We start from the raw sequence: 18,149 nt of genomic DNA, 5'->3' as shown, positions 1-18,149 counted from the left end.
CCGATTTACAAAGCTGTGGCTTTTCTAGTGGATGTGCTGTCACTCTCTGGACTGAAGAATCAGACACGTCTAAGCAGTGGGCGATGCTACTCGCTGCACCGAGCTCATTTTCTCTGGGGTTTTAAAGATTTATGAGCCTTTCACCTTTATGCGTAACTCCCTCCCAGAGAGCCAGGTCAGATGAGCATGATCCCTTATTGTGCTGATCCGTTGAGCCGCCCTCCCCTGGGTGCCAAAGCCCCAGATGAGACAGGCCGTCACCTACTGCTGCTCCCTTCGCTCAGTTCTTCTTTTTTTTTTTTTTTTATTGTGCATCTCAGAAAGTCCCTGAGCTGTGCAGAGATGCAGGACAGGTTTCCAAAAAAAGAAGCACGCTGCTGCAGGCAGTTCTGGCACGCTTCCAAGCCTAGCGGGAACGCTGCGGCCTTTGAGGGATGGCTCTGAGGTGCGTGCCTCCCCCCGAAGGGACGTGGTGCCACAGGGGTCCATGCGATGACCACATTTTTCACACAACAAGGTTAAAGACTGGAGGTTTACAAGCTTTTACAAGGGGGGACGGACAGGTGCAAGGCTGCTCACTTGACAGAGTTGTGACAGTGCTGTGCGCAGCCAATCAATCAGTTTCCTTCTGGTCATTCATCTTATTCACTCACTTCATCCTTGCTGTGGTCATGGAGACTGGAGTCATTCTTTTCTTACACTGGGCAAAAGGGACAACACACACACAATCAACAATGCACACACTTGTGTGCACACATTTCAGATTTTAGAGTCAATAATTTACTAATTTTGTGATAAAAGGCCAGAAAATCATGAGAAAACTGCCTGCAATGATAACCGTATCTCTTTATTGTATCATCAATAAATCAATTGATGCTACGCAGATTGCTTTACAGGATAAAAACGTAATAAAGAGTGACACCCACTCTTCCGCCCTCTCCCTTCCATTGTATAGGCACGCGTTAAAAACTAAAAGGTCACTGGAACAAAGCAAGATTAAAAAAACAGGCTAAATGTCATAAATAAATAACAATCCTAAAGTCCTACAGCAGGTAAAAGGGGACATGAGTTAAAAGCTGTATTAAAAAGGAATTATTTTAAGCGTCGAACATTGTCTGCAGCCGTCAGGTTCCCCAGCAGACTGTTTCCTGATAGCGACATGTGGAGTTAGAAAGCAGTCTCACCGTAGGTGCTTGTATAGCAGTGCTGATGATTGAAAGACAGGCGCTGAAGGACCTGATTTTTGCAATGGTTCATAACATAAAAGTAAATCTGAAAGATAAGAAGGCGCAAGTCCATTAAGTCTTTGAAAAACCACTTAAAGAACATTAATACCATCATGGCATCATCATGAGATATCTGAATATTGATTGACTGTTTACCTAAGGAGAACTGCCCCAATTCAAATCTGGATTGTCCCTTGAGAGGTTTTCATATTTCCCCCGTGTGTGCGTTCTTCTTCATCCCCTTCTTCTTTTTTTTATCAGTTTCAGGTTAAGTGGTCAAAATTTCCACACATGTGATTGAAAGTGATTGTCTGTCTCACTGTGACTGCCCTGTGATGGACGAGCGACCCATCTGAGTGCTTTTCTATACCTTCTTGCTCATAATCAGCTGAAACTGGCTCCAGGCATAAAGTAGTGAGGCAGTTTAAAAGATGGATGCATGGCTAATTACTTAAATGTAAATCACTGCTCAGCTTAATGGAATTTATTTCTCGCGTTCTATTTAACTTTTTTTTTTTTTTTAATTAAAAGCTATACCATACCTTGTGGCTACAAGTAATAGTAACCTGCAAATAGCATCCTGTAAAAGTTAGACAGTGCAATCTGATTCATGCATGTTTGTAAGAGAACATAGTAATTTAGTAGTTAGAGGTCATTAAGTCAGTATTATGTTGTGATATTTGTTGATTCACCACGGAAGCAGCACACTTCATTCACCTGGTCGTTAGACCAACCGCACTCACAGGTGCCACCCGAGACAACTCAACCTCATCCTCTTAAGTGTCAGAGACATTTCAGGACTGACAGCATGTTGGATTACCTTGTTCCCTTTAAGACAGCAGTGTTGTGAACCTACTCTCTCCCTGTTGGCACAGCAGGTGTCTTTGAAAGCAGCGCCAAGCAGCAGAGAGTCTGTTGACAATAAAAGAAACATAGAAGCGATAAACACCCACTAAATGATGTTTTGAACAGAGCTTCTTCACTGATGAGGAGATAAGCATTTTGAAGAAGTTCAAACTCTACGTGGAGGACAACTGGAACAAGTGCGATATGGTGGCCATCTCACTCTTTGTCGTGGGAGTTTCATGCAGGTAAATATAAGTAAAGGACTGTGACTGCTTTGCTGCATTTTCTTGTACAATGGTGTACTGAAATAAATAAAATGTGTGAAAACTATTTAACCACCAAGGATGGATTTACAGGATGGTGAACCACACCTATGAGGCGGGGAGAACCGTTCTGGCCATAGACTTCATGGTATTCACTCTGAGGCTCATCCATATCTTCGCCATCCACAAGCAGCTGGGCCCCAAGATCATCATTGTGGAAAGAATGGTGATAAAAACAACAACAAATTTATCTACTAATTTACTTAATTTTTTGCCTGTTTGTTTTTTAAAATTTTTAGAAAACATAATAGGTTTTCATTTGTCCCATTTAATCTATTATATTTACATCCCGCATGAATTAATATTATGTAGTTATAAATCATCATCTGCCTTATTCATGCATATTCTACAGCCTGTCCGTTATGCACTGTGTATGTTCTGCACTCTTTTGTGTGAAATCTCATTGTTTTAAGCGACATTATGCTATGTGATGATCACATTCAGAGAGCACACTCCTTTGTTTTCCAGATGAAGGATGTTTTCTTCTTCCTCTTCTTCCTGAGCGTGTGGCTCATTGCGTACGGAGTCGCCACGCAGGCTCTTCTCCACCCCAATGACCCGAGGATTGACTGGGTGTTTCGCAGAGCTCTGTACCGCCCCTACCTGCACATCTTTGGACAGATTCCCTTGGAGGAAATAGACGGTAAATTTGTTGTTTACCCATAAAAATGACAGATTCAGAAATTGATGAAATAAAAAAGGAATTAAATTAACTCTTTTTAATAGGCTTTTTTTTTTTTTCCTGGCCTGGATTGGAACCTCTAATGCAGGCCAGTTTTGGGCAATGGGCCTTATGTTTGACAACCCTGCTTTAATCTAAATTTGTACTTTTTGAATATGTTTGAATTTGAATCGTGATTGCTGAGCTACTTTACTCAGTATGAAATGCAGGATTACTTTAATGAAATATATTATATCGTTCTGCACAATCGTTAGGTTTTAATGACGTTTGCCATCAGGAAGGTGTTCTGCTGGGCTTTCCTTTTTTTTTCTCTTTATTTCTCATTGTAATCACTTTGATGAATGGCTCACAGCTGCCCGCATGCCTGAGAGTAACTGCACCAATGACTCCGAGGAGATCATCATGGGCTTACGGCCTCCGTGCGCCAACGTCTACGCCAACTGGCTGGTCATCCTCCTGCTGGTGATCTACCTGCTTGTCACCAATGTCCTGCTGCTCAACCTCCTCATTGCCATGTTCAGGTGAGCGGAAAACAGGAAACACTGATGTCTCCATCAGTGCTTTGAGCCCTCACCATCTTGCCAAATTTGCAGCTACACTTTCCAGGTGGTGCAGGGTAACACAGACATCTTCTGGAAGTTCCAGAGATATAACCTGATTGTGGAGTACCACAGCCGCCCGGCTCTGGCCCCGCCCTTCATCATTATAAGTCACCTCTCTCAGCTCCTCCTCAGTATGGTCAAACGGCCTGAATCCAAGCAGGAGCATCTGGGTAAGAAGGCTCGATTTGGCCTCATATCAATTCATATGGAATTATTATGATCACAAATATTTACTCTGTGCGACCGACCACCTCACGCGTTTCCTGTGTCATCAGAGAGGGAGCTGCCGGCAGGACTGGACCAGAGGCTGATCACATGGGAGACGGTGCAGAAAGAAAACTACCTGGCGAATGTGGAGCGACGCCACTGGGAGAGCAGTGAGGAGAGGCTCAAGAGTACTTCATCAAAGTAATGGCTGCACTGTATTTCACACCCCACTCCCCTTTTTCTGCATTTTTGAGACGGAAACTACAATTATTTCTGAACAACAAAACAGGTCTTTGCACTCAACCATTATTGATGTAGTGACGCTAAATGGCAGCTTCAGTGTGGACAACTTAGGAAATGATGTTCAAATGTTGGGAGAAAAGTAAAAACTCATCAGGAAAATAAACACTCAAATTACGGTCACCTGAAGTATTCTGCATACATGATTTGACTGTGATCAATCAGATTAGTCTCAACCTGTGGCTTATTTGAAAATACAATTTTTTAAAGTTATAATTTAGAAAAAATGAAGTTTTGGACATGATTTTAAGTAACTTTGCTTGTGATTAAGGGTTCAGAGCTTGCTAAAAATCGTTGGCGGCGTCAAGGACCAAGAGAAACGACTGGCCATCATGGAATCTCAGGTAAACTGGGGAAAGTTACCAAGGTGGATTTGTTAGAAATATAATCATCTGATAAACAGTTTTCCAACTGTTTTTGTTTCCAGGTTCGATACTGTGGTGAGGTGCTGTCCTGGATGGCAGAGTGCTTCGCTCAAAGCACACTCAATTGTGGGAAGGAAGCTCCAAGAGCTCCAAGTGAGGCAGACAACTTGAACAGGAAATTAATGCCATTTTAAAAAAAAAACAAACAAAACAAAAAAAAAAAGACTTTTTTTGGTTTAAAAGTAGCCCGTTTAATAAAACTTTCCTCTAAATTTCAGTGTCTGTGACGAGCTACAAGGCGGACGGACCTCAGAGCCAACCAGAGAAAGAGGTCGAAGAGAAAGAGGGAGGAGCCAGGTCAGGTCACCAAGGACACGGAGCCAGCAAAAAGCTCCCCTACATCGATGAATGAAAGTAGTCAAACAGCTAACAACGACATGTCGATTTATGGATTCGTTTAGAAGAACAAAAGAACCAGAGTAGCTCGTTCTTTTCAGGGGGGGCAATTTAATTATTTCTCATGTACTGAATTTATCTACAAAGGCAGATGTATAAAATATATGTCTCACCTTTGTGGTTATCATCAAGAGAACTTCGCTTTTATTTAAGCCCATTTCGCTCTATCGTTGAATAACACACTAGGAAAAAATATTTGGATATCAAAATTTTACAGTCACTTTAATCTCATAACACAATGTGAAGGCAGAAAGAATAACAATAAAATACTAATACATCAAAGAAAAGATTGATAGGCAGCGGTTTTCTCTCGGTCGAAGCCACTGTGAAAAGTTGTCGACACTAAAAATCTGTAAATCACATTAAGTAGGAATTCAAAGGCACTAAATACAGTGTGGAAATGTAGCATGGAGATCATTCTGAGAAACCGTCACGGGGAAAAAAGATGCTGTCGTTTTGGATGATTTGGAGGCATTATGAGATTAAAGTAATGCATCTATTGTCCACTGGGTAGCAGTGTTGAGGCACTCTGGCATTTGGTTTGAACCTCAATTTACTCAACACACCCTCTTGTGGTATAACAATGTATGGCGACGCTGAACAGGCTTGGGGAAAATTGGCAGATTTTAGTGGAAACACAAGCAGCTCATCACAGGATTGTCACCGATGCATTTTCACTGTTTTCACCGCAAACTAGCTGTTAAATGTGTGGTCAGAAGTAGCAAGGCACAAAAGACTAAATCCAGCGACTGTTCACCTCTAAACAATGACCTTTATTATCCTAACGTACCCTGTGGAGTTTTTGTGTCATCTACATTTCCTCCTTCATGAAATATTTGAGAACATTTTTCAGACTTATAAGATACATACACATTATATACAACTAATATATACATATTAGTTTTCTATACATTTAACAGCATCAAAAAATAAATCCTGACTCTTCGCTTGCTGATGAGGCACCAGGTTGTTAAATTAAAATTGTCCACATCATATAAGTGCAGATTATGATTATCAATCCGCTAAAACAAAAGTAAGTGAAAGTGGAATATTCGTTATGCTATTGGAAGTGATTCTGGCTCCCCCCCCCCCCAACAAACCTATTTAGTTCTGTTGCTCATGTCACATTGTGTGTTTGTGTTGTGATAATTGTAGCTCCTCTCACTCTAAAAATAAACGGCTTTCAAGCAGTAGAAAATATCCTAAGGAACACGGTGAAGAATCATGCAAAAACATTTCCTTCTTCCTGATGCCGTTTGTTTATTCTCCACTTTTTGACAAAATCTCTATTTCTCTGTGTAATATTAACTCGGATGTTGTATATTTTCTACTTTTCTTGCGGACACATGTCCAGACGAAAGCTCATTTTTCTGTTCAGCTGGAAAACTACTGTACTTTATGCAAACAGATGTAATTTAACCCATCCCAGCTTAAAGTTACAGCATAAATTCTTTTATGTGTCATACTGTCCTCATGATTGTCTTGTGATTTGATTTCTGAATCAATTGCTACACAGCCAGGCGACGATGATGCTGAAGGCTGATTTTCACTTTCTTTTTCTGAATGAGTTGTTTGCATCTCTTATTTTAGCTTTTAGTCTCTGAGCGTGAGGATCATGTTCCCTGCAGTGTCTGTGGATACATGTTGGACCTTGTGCATGCTGGAACAAGAAAAAAAAAGAGAAAAAGAAAGAAGAAACGTTTTGTGGCTTAAAGGAATACTCCACCCAAAAAACGATTTGGCCTCATTTTCTACTCACCCTCATGCTGAGAAACACTCTGGAGCACTTTTTTGACGATTCAAATGCAGTTGGAGATGTTTGGGGATTTTCGTGGTCAACAAACAGGGACCGACAGCGCCCGACAGAAAAAATGGTCCATAAAATCCACAAAACGTTTCCATTTTCCTTCATACTGCTCGTCCGCTGTAATCCAAGTGTCCTGAGCGCGTAACGTCCATAATTAATTCTTAACGAGGTCATTTAGTACATTTTAAGAGCCCAAACAGGGCGCTCTCATACAGCTCCATTGCATGTCTGCGCGCGCACCCTGAACTACGGAAGCCGCGGCAGACCAAGCCAGATGCTTGCGCGCTTTCAGCGACTACTTTTCTAAATTGCAAGCGTAGAAGAAGAAGTTCCGCTGTTTATATTCTGCTGTGAGTGACCGAGCTGTGGACAATCACAAAAGTGATTGGCTACTGTTTTAAAGCTTTGAATTCGGTGTCCTGCTGAAAGGGCACAAGCGTGTTGCTTGGTCTGCCGCGGCTTCCGTAGTTCAGGGTGCGCGCGCAGACATGCAATGGAGCTGTATGAGAGCGCCCTGTTTGGGCTCTTAAAATGTACTAAATGACCTCGTTAAGAATTAATTATGGACGTTACGCGCTCAGGACACTTGGATTACAGCGGACGAGCAGTATGAAGGAAAATGGGAACGTTTTGTAGATTTTATGGACCATTTTTTCTGTCGGGCTCTGTCGGTCCCTGTTTGTTGACCACGAAAATCCCCAAACATCTCCAACTGCATTTGAATCGTCAAAAAAGTGCTCCAGAGTGTTTCTCAGCATGAGGGTGAGTAGAAAATGAGGCCAAATCGTTTTTTGGGTGGAGTATTCCTTTAAAGCATTACCAAATAGTGCTACTAATGAAAAAAAGACTCCTAAGGGTGTCTTTAACATTCATTGCTGTCTCCAACAACCACAAGAAAAAAGTCTTGTAGTGATATTCAGTCTGCAGTAGAGTAAAGTTAAGCTGATTGAACACTATTTGCACAATTCCATTAGGTCATTTGTTAATGTTGGTACCATATGGGTGAAGACATATTCCAAAAAAATAATTAAAATTCACTTTATTCCATAGATCTATTAACACAAAAAACAAACATAAGCTAAAATTGTAATAAATACCAGAACTGCTTTGTCCGATTGTAAATGGTTGTCAATGTTGATTTCCACTAAGAGCCACCAATCAAACCGAACCGAGCAAGACTGCAACACTGGAAGAAGTCAGCACCCCCTCCCACCCCTAAAGAATTGGTTGAGTCTAGTCCTTTGACACTGATGCCTCGGGTCCTCTGGGCTGCACTGGAGGGCCGTCACGCTGAGGCAGATTGTCAAAACGCGCCGTCACCTCACAGCGGATGAGCAGAGTGTCATTTTTGACATAAGCACGTTGGCTTAGCTGATGCAGATGCATGAAGGTGACGTAGCCAAATCCTTTGGGGTTTCGTGGAATGGTGGGCTTCTGGAAGGCCTGCAGGTCCGGCTTGGTCTCCATCACCTCCAGGTGGTGCTGCCCCTCCGGGCCCTGGTCTAGGATGGCCAGCCGGATGGTCCCTTGAAACGGCCAGGTCAGCTGATCATCGAAATTCCCTTGCATGGTGTGCACGAAGAGGGAGATGAAGTTGGAGCAGCGCGGGGCATTGGGGGTCTGCAGATGCATCCGCAGACACAGCCTGTAACCCGGGCGGCCTGTGTAGAAGCCGGGGCTGTGCTCCACCACGGGCATCCCGGCCTCCTGGTTCCGCTGGAGGACAGAAAATCCTTTGAGGCGCCAGATGAAGATGCCATTGCATTGCTGGGACTCCAGGTCCTTCACCGTCTCCTCCAGGATCGCTACTCTGCGTCGGAGCTCTGCGAGCTGGCCCGCCTGGTAAAGAACAAGCACAATAGTGGGGGATGGTACATGTTAAACAGGAAGTGGCTACAGCTCACTACAACCCAAATATCATATAGGTCATCGACAGAGAGATGGATAGACAGACGCTCATAGAAACATGTTGTAGTTGGGAGGGGAAGGGGAAAACCATTGAACTGTCTCTTTTCCTTTCAATGCTGCCCCCCCCCCCTTTTTTTTTTTTTTGGTTTTAATTTAAATTCATTTTACCTTTCTGTGTATTTGTTTATTTCCTTTTGGTTAGTACCAACATTTAATTCGGGGGAATTGAGATAATACCCAGAGAAGTATATGTACGGGGACGATATCAGGAAGAGTTTGCAGCTGCTGTTTGTGTCAGCTGCATATAAGATGGTTTGTTATCAATGTTTTTTGTCTTGTGAAGCTGTTACAGGGTTATAGGGATGGGCGGGAGGTTTGTTATTTTTCCAAACGCCTGCACACACTTAAGGTTATCTGTTTCTTTTCAACATATTTCCTTTTTAAACGGTGATAACTGGACAGGCTAATATATTGAGCTGGAATGTCAAAAGTCTCAACATTGTCAAAAGAAAAAAGTATTTTCCCATCTTAAACACCTGAAGGCAGATATTGTTTTCTTACAGGAACCCCATTTACAGTCCTCCGAGCATTCTAAATCTCTCTCTGGGTGGGCGGGGCCGCACTTTCATTCTGCCTTCAGGGCCAGAGCAAGGGGAGTGGCCATCGTTGTATCAAGAGATGTGCTGTTTGAACCAACCCAAACTATAGCCGGCAGCAATGGCAGGTTTGTAATAGTGTCTGGGAAATTATTTGGTACAAATGTTGTCTTGGCTAACATTTACGCTCCGAATGCGGACGATGTGGCCTTTTTTGAACAGGTATTTTCCAGGCTCCCTAAACTGGAATTGAGTTTTCTAATTTTGGGGGCTGATTTTAATTGCTGGTTTAATCCGGAACTTGACCGTTCTTCCACCAAACCAGTCACCAGGAGTAAATCAGCCTCATACATCCAATCCTTCCTGTCAGAGTGTGGAATTTCTGACATCTGGCGTCTCCTTCATCCGAAAGATAAAACATATTAATTTTTCTCACGTTTACCACACTTACACCAGGATTGACTGCTTTTTTGTTGATGACAGAATCATTCCCCAGGTCAGTACATGTGATTATCAAAGTATAGTTATCTCCGATCATGCCCCTTTGGTACTGTCTATGAATTTCCCTGGAATCCCTACACCACAAAGCACTGGTGATTCAATTCAACACTTCTCTCAGATGAGAACTTTGTTTCATTTATGGAGGAACAGATCTCCTTTTTCCTTGACACCAACAATACCCCCGACATGTCGGCGCTCACAGGGTGGGATGCACTCAAAGCCTATATGAGAGGCCAAATAACAAACATGAAAAAAAAAACCTCCAAAAAAGAACAATCAGCCCTGCTATCTGAAATTCACAATGTAGATGAGGAATATTCTCAACACCAGACCACAGAGCTCTACAATAAAAAGATTGATCTCCAAACCAGATTCGATCTTTTGTTTACCCATCAAACACAAAACATCTTATTGAAAAAACAACAGTTTAATGTATGAGCACTGGGAGAAATCAGGGAGGGTACTTGCTAATCTGCTCAAAGAGAGCAGAGCTAAACAACTTATAGCTGGAATCCGCTCTGCTGATGGAGAAATCACTTCTGATCCTACTGAGATCAATGACGCTTTCAGGAATTTTTATTCTCAAATATACGCCAATGAATTTGATGGGGATGAGGCTAAAATTAGCTCCTTCCTCAACCCACTACCCATTCCTTCTATTCCAATAGACCTAATTAAAAAGCTTGAGGCCCCGATAACCCAAGCAGAAATAGCCCAAGCCATTTCTTCTATGAAGTCTGGGAAAACACCGGGACCTGACGGATTTCCGACTGAATTCTTTAAGCAATTTTTGAAGCCCCTTTCAACACAATTTGCATCTGTTCTGCTTGAATCACATCAGCGTGGATCACTTCCTGCATCACTGACAGAGGCTGTCATAATGTTCATAGCAAAGAAAGGTACAGATCCATCAGACTGCACCTCCTACCGTCCTATCTCGCTGCTTAATACAGATGCTAAAATCCTAGCGAAAGTCCAAGCCCTCAGACTGGATGAAGCTCTTCCACATATCATCTCTTCAGATCAAACAGGCTTTATCAAAAATCGCCATTCGCTCCCATGGCATCTGTTCAGACAAATGGCATAAATTCCCTGCCTTTTTCACTAAGCTGTGGAACACGACAAGGCTGCCCTCTGAGCCCAATTCTTTTCGACATCGCTATAGAGCCGCTAGCAATTGCGCTAAGAGACAACACTAGCATTTTGGGCATTGATAGAGGCGCCATAACGCATAAAGTATCGCTCTACGCCGATGATCTCTTGCTTTATATCTCAGACCCCACAAATTCCTTAACTACAGCATTATCTCTGTTCAATACATTTGGCCCCCTATCAGGTTATAAAATTAATCTTCACAAAACAAAGCTATTTCCAGTAAACGATGATGCCTTGAATGCTGATTATCGCGATATACCCTTTAAGATAGAGAAACGACAGTTCACATACTTAGGCATAGAGGTCATCAGTAAATTCAGAAACCTCTTTAGAGAAAACTTTATACCCCTGTTAGATCAGGTTAGGACCTCTTTGCAGCAGTGGTCACCCCTACAATTTCATTTAGCAGACGCTTTTGTCCAAAACGACGTACAACACAAGCCTAACACTGACTCTAGCTGGCCGAATAAACTCAGTAAAAATGAACATTTTGCCAAAGTTCATTTACGTATTCCAGTGTCTGCCTGTTTTCATTCCCAATTCTTTTCTCACTTCCCTAGACTCTATTATTCCCACATATATATGGCAGAACAAGAGACCGTATTGTTCTGCCATATATGTTGTTCTGCCGGTAAGAGACCGGCAGAACAACAGAACCCCGTATTAACAAAACAGTGCTTCAGGGATCAAAGAAAGATGGAGGTATGGGACACCCTAATATGCGGTACTACTATTGGGCAGCAAACATCCGCTCTCTTGCTTTTTGGCAGAGGTACAGTTTTAGATATGATGGCCCGGAATGGACAACCTGGAGCTTAACTCTGTTCCAAACATGTCACTTTTTGCTTTGCTTGGCGCCCCACTTCACCATCCATTACCCCAACAGTTAAAAAACCCAGTCATACGTTCCACTCTGAGGGTGTGGACCCAGTTCAGGAGGACCTTTGACTATGCTGGATTCTCCCTCCTTAGCCCTATCGCCTCCAATCATTTCTTCACCCCCTCCCAATATGACACCTCTTTCATAGACTGGCATAAAAAGGGCATCACTTCATTCACAAAATTATTCAAAGGTAACAGTTTCGCCTCCTTTGAGGAACTTTCGAAGGAATTTAATTAACCCAACACACAATTTTTTCGTTATTTACAGGTCAGAGATTTTATGTGTCATGTGCTCCCACATTTTCCAGATAAACCTGATCCCAACCCAATTGACTTTTTTTTTTTCATTAGATCCTCCAACTTTGTACCAAATGATCACTAACTCGCAGCACTTATTAGTAGACAGGACTAGAGCTGCATGGGAACAGGACTTGGGGCATCCCATAGCTGATGATCGTTGGAATTCGATCCTCCAGTCAATTAATAAATCCTCACTATGTGCAAGACACTGCCTAATACAATTTAAAATGGTCCATAGAGCTCATATGTCAAAGTCCAAACTGGCTAGCATATATTCAGATATCACCCCTACTTGTGATAAATGCAAGTTAGAGGACACCACTCTATACCACATGTACTGGCTCTGCCCTCGACTATAAGTTTTTTGGAACAAAGTTTTTCAATAATTCTGAAGCGCAAGATAGAACCAAATCCTATGTTTGCTTTCTTCAGAACCTCTGGGGATCACGACCCTCGGATGACCTCTGCCGAGCGACACATGACCTCCTTCTCCTTGCTTTTGGCCAGACGGGTCATATTGCTTAAATGGAAGGGGACTGCCCTGCCCACACATATGCAATGGCTCCGAGACATCATGAAATGCCTAACTTTAGAGAAGATAAGTTTTTCCAATCAGAGGCTTGGAGGACAAATTTTATAAGCTCTGGCAACCCTTTCTGACCTATTTTCAAGAGTCTCAATTAGGGTAGACTACATTAGGAGATAGTAAATACAGTGAACCTTTGACATTTGTAGAGCTCAAGATTTAGATCTTATTTCACCTGCTCACTACCCTTAATTAATGTATCTTTTTTTTTCCAGGTGAGATAAACCCAACATCTGTTGTCGTTTTGCAGTTTTTCTTATTCTTTGTGTGTGTGCCTTTTCCTTCATAGCTTACGGCTTTGCTGGGGGGGTTGTTCTGTTGAGGGCCACCAAAACAATACCTTAAGACTTTTAGATTATTCTAAGTTTTATACCGTAACAAATTCTACCACTTATTTTCTTGATTATCGCTCATGGTTATGAGGACAGCAGTTTTGGTAATATTCTGATACCATTTTTCAATGTATTGTTGCCATTTGCATGTTGCTTTTTCAAAATAAAAAAAAAAGATCTGAAACGAAACATGTTGTGCCCTTTTAGTCAATGTCAATGCACCCAATGTCCATAAAAATACCTGTGTACTCAATACTTAATATTTACAGTGGATTCTTCTGATTGTGCGGTTTCATCACAAACACAAAAAAAAACAGCACCCACTAGTGGCCCTAAATGAAGCTACATCATCTACAGCATTTCTGTCAAGTCTGTGTAACGGGACATTGTTGGGACATGTGAAACTTTTATGAAACAAAAACACAAACACTGACACTGCATAAATGAGGGTTTATGACAGCATGAACTGCCTGACAGGAACCCAGCGTTGAAAACAACTCGTATTAATTTCCAAAGCAACTCTGATCCATTCAGGCATCCTGTACCTGTGTCTCTTTTAAGATGATGAGCTCACGCAGCTGGTGGTCCTGCCTCACCAGACGCCCATCCATTTCTCTGATCCTTTGCATCTCTGCACTGGACTGAGAGTTGGTGGTGATGCTGCACCTCACAGCGCCTGGAACCCCGTCGCTGCAAGACGTCACTGCTGCTGCGGCTCCTTGATCATCCAGGGAGGCAGACGTTCCTTGTGCCCACAGTGGTTTGGGTGTGTTGCCGTTCAGGCTGAATCCTCGCAGAAACTCCACCATGTTGAGCATGTGCATCTGTGTGAACTCCTGCATGTGCTGAGCCAGGTTGTGGCGCTGCATCTGCCAAACAAAAAAAAAGTAAGGAAAAATAAAGCTCACTGATGACCACCTGTGGTCATCTCTGTTACTAAAATGTGAAAATATGAACTGGTAAAGAAAGTACCCTTTCTTTGCACCCAAAGATGCTGAAGTTACAGGCGATGGGGGCTTTTGGACAATCTGTATCGCAATGAGATTCCATCTGAAAAACAATGTTGCCATTCATATCAGGACAAAATCAAGTGTCATAGTGGATGAACGTAATGAAGGAACCGCAATGAGTTTCCTTTTTTTCCCCCAGACAGAAAATGATGACAGTGCCAGTGAGCTATTTCAAAAACACTGAAGTTCTGTGTTCAGTGGTTCCCCTATGTTTAAGTGAAAGAGAAGTTAACACTGACAGAAGTTAGACTGAATGATTTATTTGATTTAAAGTAGGTCCCTTTATCAAAGCTAATACTGGAGCACTCACCTGGTCTCGGGTGAGATCTAGTTCACAGTATTGACACTTCACACAGGCAAAGGGACACTGTTGTTCATGAAGCTGAAGACACACCAAACAGAGACAATTTACTGATAGGTCCAAACACATCCAGGATAACCATTTTAGTGGTTGTATATAAAAAACACCACCTCTTTCTCTTCATACACAAAGTGGGCCACGCAGTCCGGGCACTTCATTGGTCTTCTTTGGCACTCGAGAGTTGTGTGCTCCTCTAGGTAGCTTTTCCTCACAGACTGCTGGCACTGTGGGCAAGGCACCGTGGCAAACTTGCACAGTGCCGAATGAGCCTGGAAGCAAGAGCATATATGCATTCCTTCTTGTCATCGCAAAAACATCTATTAAATTGCCTGACTGCTCTGGGATGAAGCGGTTTGTATTATTTAACATACTGTAAACTCTTTAGGTTGACAAAAGTTACCAGAAGTCACTCCTAAATGAACAATGCCACCTTCCTTACTAAAAAGATCATTTTCCACTTTTTTTTTTTTTTTTTTAATATATAAATATTTTTAAATGAACCAAAAAATCTGGCATCTCACTTAAATTTCCTACCTCTAAATGTCGGAGCTCCATTTTCTCGACGCAGCCAGAGTTAGGACAGCGAACAGTCAGAGATAAAATCTCCCGTTTAGCAAAGTTATCAGGGAAGAGTTGGTCTTCTGAGAGCATTTCATTGTCCACAGGGCACCGCTGTCCTGTATCACTGTTAAGAAATTGGAAGGAAGACAGTCGTTTAGAACAGCAGGTCTTCTTTATTAGGAGCTGCCCCGAAATCTTTCTTATCTTTGACAGCCAAGTCAAACATTTGGGAGCACAATCACAGTCAAAATGGAAAACTAAGGCAGCTTCCCAGACCCAGTCTAGATTATACAAGAGGCTCATTATGGTTTTCTCTGACATGTGTCAGTTGAACTTTGGAGTCCGATTCTTGCCACTCTCCAAAAACTAATCAAAATTAAAAAGTTTGGTCGATGCAAAGACTTTTTCTTTCTGCAAAGACAAGTTGATTTTTTAATTAAGAATCAGTCAGTTAATTGGGCTAATGAAGAAGTCCTTCCATAAAAAAAAAAAGTACATTCAAATTTGCAAATGCATCATAAACCAGAAATTAGCATCAACTGAATCCACTGATCCACAACATACCGAATTGACTTCTCAATGCAGCTCTTGCAAAAACGGTGACCGCAACGTGTTTGAATGGCATTCCTCAATGCCATGAGGCAGATGGGGCACTCGTATTTCCTCTCCAATGGTGGGTCGAATTCCACGTCATAGCCCTGCAGAGGGGCAGCAGCCTGAAGACTGTTGGAGGCGCTGCTTGTGAAGGTGCCAGGGCTCTCCAAAGGGCTGAGGAGAGATCCCCGTTCCTTTTCCAGCATGGCCAAGGCACAGCTGGACAGCCCTCCACCGACGGCTCCTTCAGAGCTGTCCTCCTCCAGACTGCCCTTGCTGCTGTCATAACCAGCCATCTCCAATGGAGGCCGGTCAGTTTCTAGAACACACAAAATTATATGACACTACCAAGAAGTAACTGCTAGACTACAGATAAAACATGATTTAAAAACTTTTTTTTTTAATGAGACAGAGTGACAGGGGTTTTAACTTATTCAGCGGTCAATAAAGTAATGCCATGTCACACAATGTGACTTTATGAAGCAGCGCAAAAGAATCCAAAAATATAAGTTAAATAAATATCGTAAAAATAATATCAATGAAAATAACAAAACCAATTTATGGCTTTAATTAATTGACTGAGTTTTTGAGTGAAACAATGTGCAACATACATAAATGTAGCAACAAGGATCACACAAAAACTGAAAACATTTCCATTGTGTTCCAGTAAAATTTCTCATCTATTGATGTTTTGAATAACTTGTAAACGTTTCAAAATATGAAGCAGAGAAGGCACTTTGATTGAATTAAACTGCTTAATTTCACAGTGTTTTCCTTTTTTGAACAATAACTTATGGTTTGACTTTTCAACTGTGCTAAAACAGCATTGTCTCAATAACGACTGCATAATCTGATCATGAGCCAATGGAGGATTTGCTTTGTTTTGTTTTTTTTGTTTATCTGCCATATAAACTGGCATAGATGTGAAAAAAGTGCTACGCCTGAGAACAATGTCTATGTGGGAACTTTTTTTTTTATATTACAGAAATCTTTTAATAAATTAGCCAATAATCTTGACCAGGGGTGTTAAACACATTTTAGTTCAGGAACCACGTACAATCTAATTTCCTTTTGAGTGGGGCAAACCAGTAAAGAGTGTCATAATAATCTTTAAAGTTTTTATATGTTGTAGCGGTAGAGATGAGGAAGAGAGTATGCATGATGAAAATGTCCACATTTTCACAAAACCAAACAAGAAATTTGGTTAGAATGAAAATAATAATAATAGTAATAATAATGACTTCTTTGAAATTTTTACTATTTGCTTGGTGGTTTGATGGACCAGATTGGAGTCTCTTGTGGGCTCGTTTTTAGTGCTTTGGGTGATGGGCGTGCTCTATCAATTACACTGCACAAATACAGAATTTTGTATTAATACAAGGATTGGCCATCATGAAATCAATCCATAATAATAAAAATATAAATATCTTATATAAAAAAATAACTTGCGCATTTGGGCAATTATTTCCCGAAATAATTTTAATTAATATAAATATTTGCCAGGATGCTGCTACTAATGTGTTCCACTCACGATTTTATTGGACAATTTTGCCACAGTAAACTGAACAAATTTTGGCGTCACTAAACAATTGATCAAAGGGTATAGCAAAAATTTACAAATTGTCTATATAATCCCAATAGTTTTATAATTACTCGTAATAGCATTATACACAGTTGACCAAATAGATGTGAACACTATAACAGACACATCATTAACTCAAATGCAACATGCCAGAGGCGGGTCATGTTTTGAAACGTGTTTCCAATTTTATAATATATGGAATTACAGAGAGATTCCATCTTTGAAAAATTAAAAAGATGCGCAAGATCGATAGATGGCCATTACATGTAAATTTGTGTTGGTACTAGCATAATTTGTGTTGACCTTTGCGAAAATAACGGATCTTGCGCAAACAAGTGATTCACATCATAAATTAACAGGTGAGTTTTTTTTTTTTCATTTGAAACAGTGAATCGAATTCATTCACGGTTCCGTGTAACTTTATAGATTAAGTATCAAATGGAATATTTGTGAATGATATTTTTACATAGTATGACACTCTAGCTTACAATATTTTACTTCCGATTAAAGTTAACATAACATCTCCGTATTAAGCGTTCCAGAGTCGCACCAGTTACCACAAATTTATACTTTTCGAGATTAAACTGTATTGGATTCACACTGTGTATACCATAAAGGGCGTTTTTTCAAGTTCTGAATAGTGTCAGCAAAGTATGATCAGTAAAATCATGCTTCTGGATGCGGAACTACCACCTGTAAGTCTGAAAACCTGTTCAAAACTCACCAATGTGACGCTCAGCAGATAAATACAACCACCAGTAGCACCAGCACTAGAACACCGACTAAACCCGTGTCTTCAAAGATGAGTATAAAAGCTGTGATTTACTCACATTTCGCTCGAAGCCCACACGAACTTTTTCGTTTCGACTCTATTTCCTGTTTCTTTTTGTTTTCTAAACGTCACCGTCGGTCACCGGCCGATCCCGCGCGCCGCAGCGCCCTCGCGCGGCCGGAGGCTTCAACGTCA

The 18,149-nt window shown here is 41.4% G+C and overlaps 2 protein-coding genes across 2 annotated transcripts in view; one reads left to right on the top strand and one right to left on the bottom strand.

Moving 5' to 3' along the window:
* Positions 1 to 6,702, top strand: part of trpm5 (transient receptor potential cation channel, subfamily M, member 5) — a 29,780-nt gene extending 23,078 nt beyond the window's left edge. Inside the window, exons 18-26 of the mRNA XM_030094096.1 lie at positions 2,199 to 2,317; positions 2,429 to 2,561; positions 2,864 to 3,038; positions 3,430 to 3,598; positions 3,671 to 3,849; positions 3,955 to 4,087; positions 4,458 to 4,530; positions 4,614 to 4,704; positions 4,830 to 6,702. Coding sequence (XP_029949956.1) covers positions 2,199 to 2,317; positions 2,429 to 2,561; positions 2,864 to 3,038; positions 3,430 to 3,598; positions 3,671 to 3,849; positions 3,955 to 4,087; positions 4,458 to 4,530; positions 4,614 to 4,704; positions 4,830 to 4,963 — 1,206 coding nt within the window. The 3' untranslated portion in view covers positions 4,964 to 6,702. The remainder of the gene's footprint in view (positions 1 to 2,198; positions 2,318 to 2,428; positions 2,562 to 2,863; positions 3,039 to 3,429; positions 3,599 to 3,670; positions 3,850 to 3,954; positions 4,088 to 4,457; positions 4,531 to 4,613; positions 4,705 to 4,829) is intronic.
* An 817-nt stretch (positions 6,703 to 7,519) lies between these two features.
* Positions 7,520 to 18,071, bottom strand: traf6 (TNF receptor-associated factor 6). The gene is made up of 8 exons (XM_030098271.1): positions 18,013 to 18,071; positions 15,571 to 15,919; positions 14,980 to 15,130; positions 14,556 to 14,714; positions 14,395 to 14,466; positions 14,047 to 14,124; positions 13,620 to 13,943; positions 7,520 to 8,653 (listed from the first exon to the last, which is right to left on the bottom strand). The coding sequence occupies exons 2-8, from the start codon at positions 15,894 to 15,896 to the stop codon at positions 8,048 to 8,050; spliced, it is 1,716 nt and encodes a 571-aa protein (XP_029954131.1). The 5' UTR covers positions 15,897 to 15,919; positions 18,013 to 18,071; the 3' UTR covers positions 7,520 to 8,047.
* Between the last annotated feature and the right edge of the window lie 78 nt (positions 18,072 to 18,149).

Source organism: Salarias fasciatus, chromosome 1 (genome assembly GCF_902148845.1).
Source record: "Salarias fasciatus chromosome 1, fSalaFa1.1, whole genome shotgun sequence".
In the NCBI taxonomy this organism is placed as follows: Eukaryota; Metazoa; Chordata; class Actinopteri; order Blenniiformes; family Blenniidae; genus Salarias; species Salarias fasciatus.
Note: the sequence above shows the minus strand (reverse complement) of the source record. Positions and strands in the feature narration are given on the sequence as shown.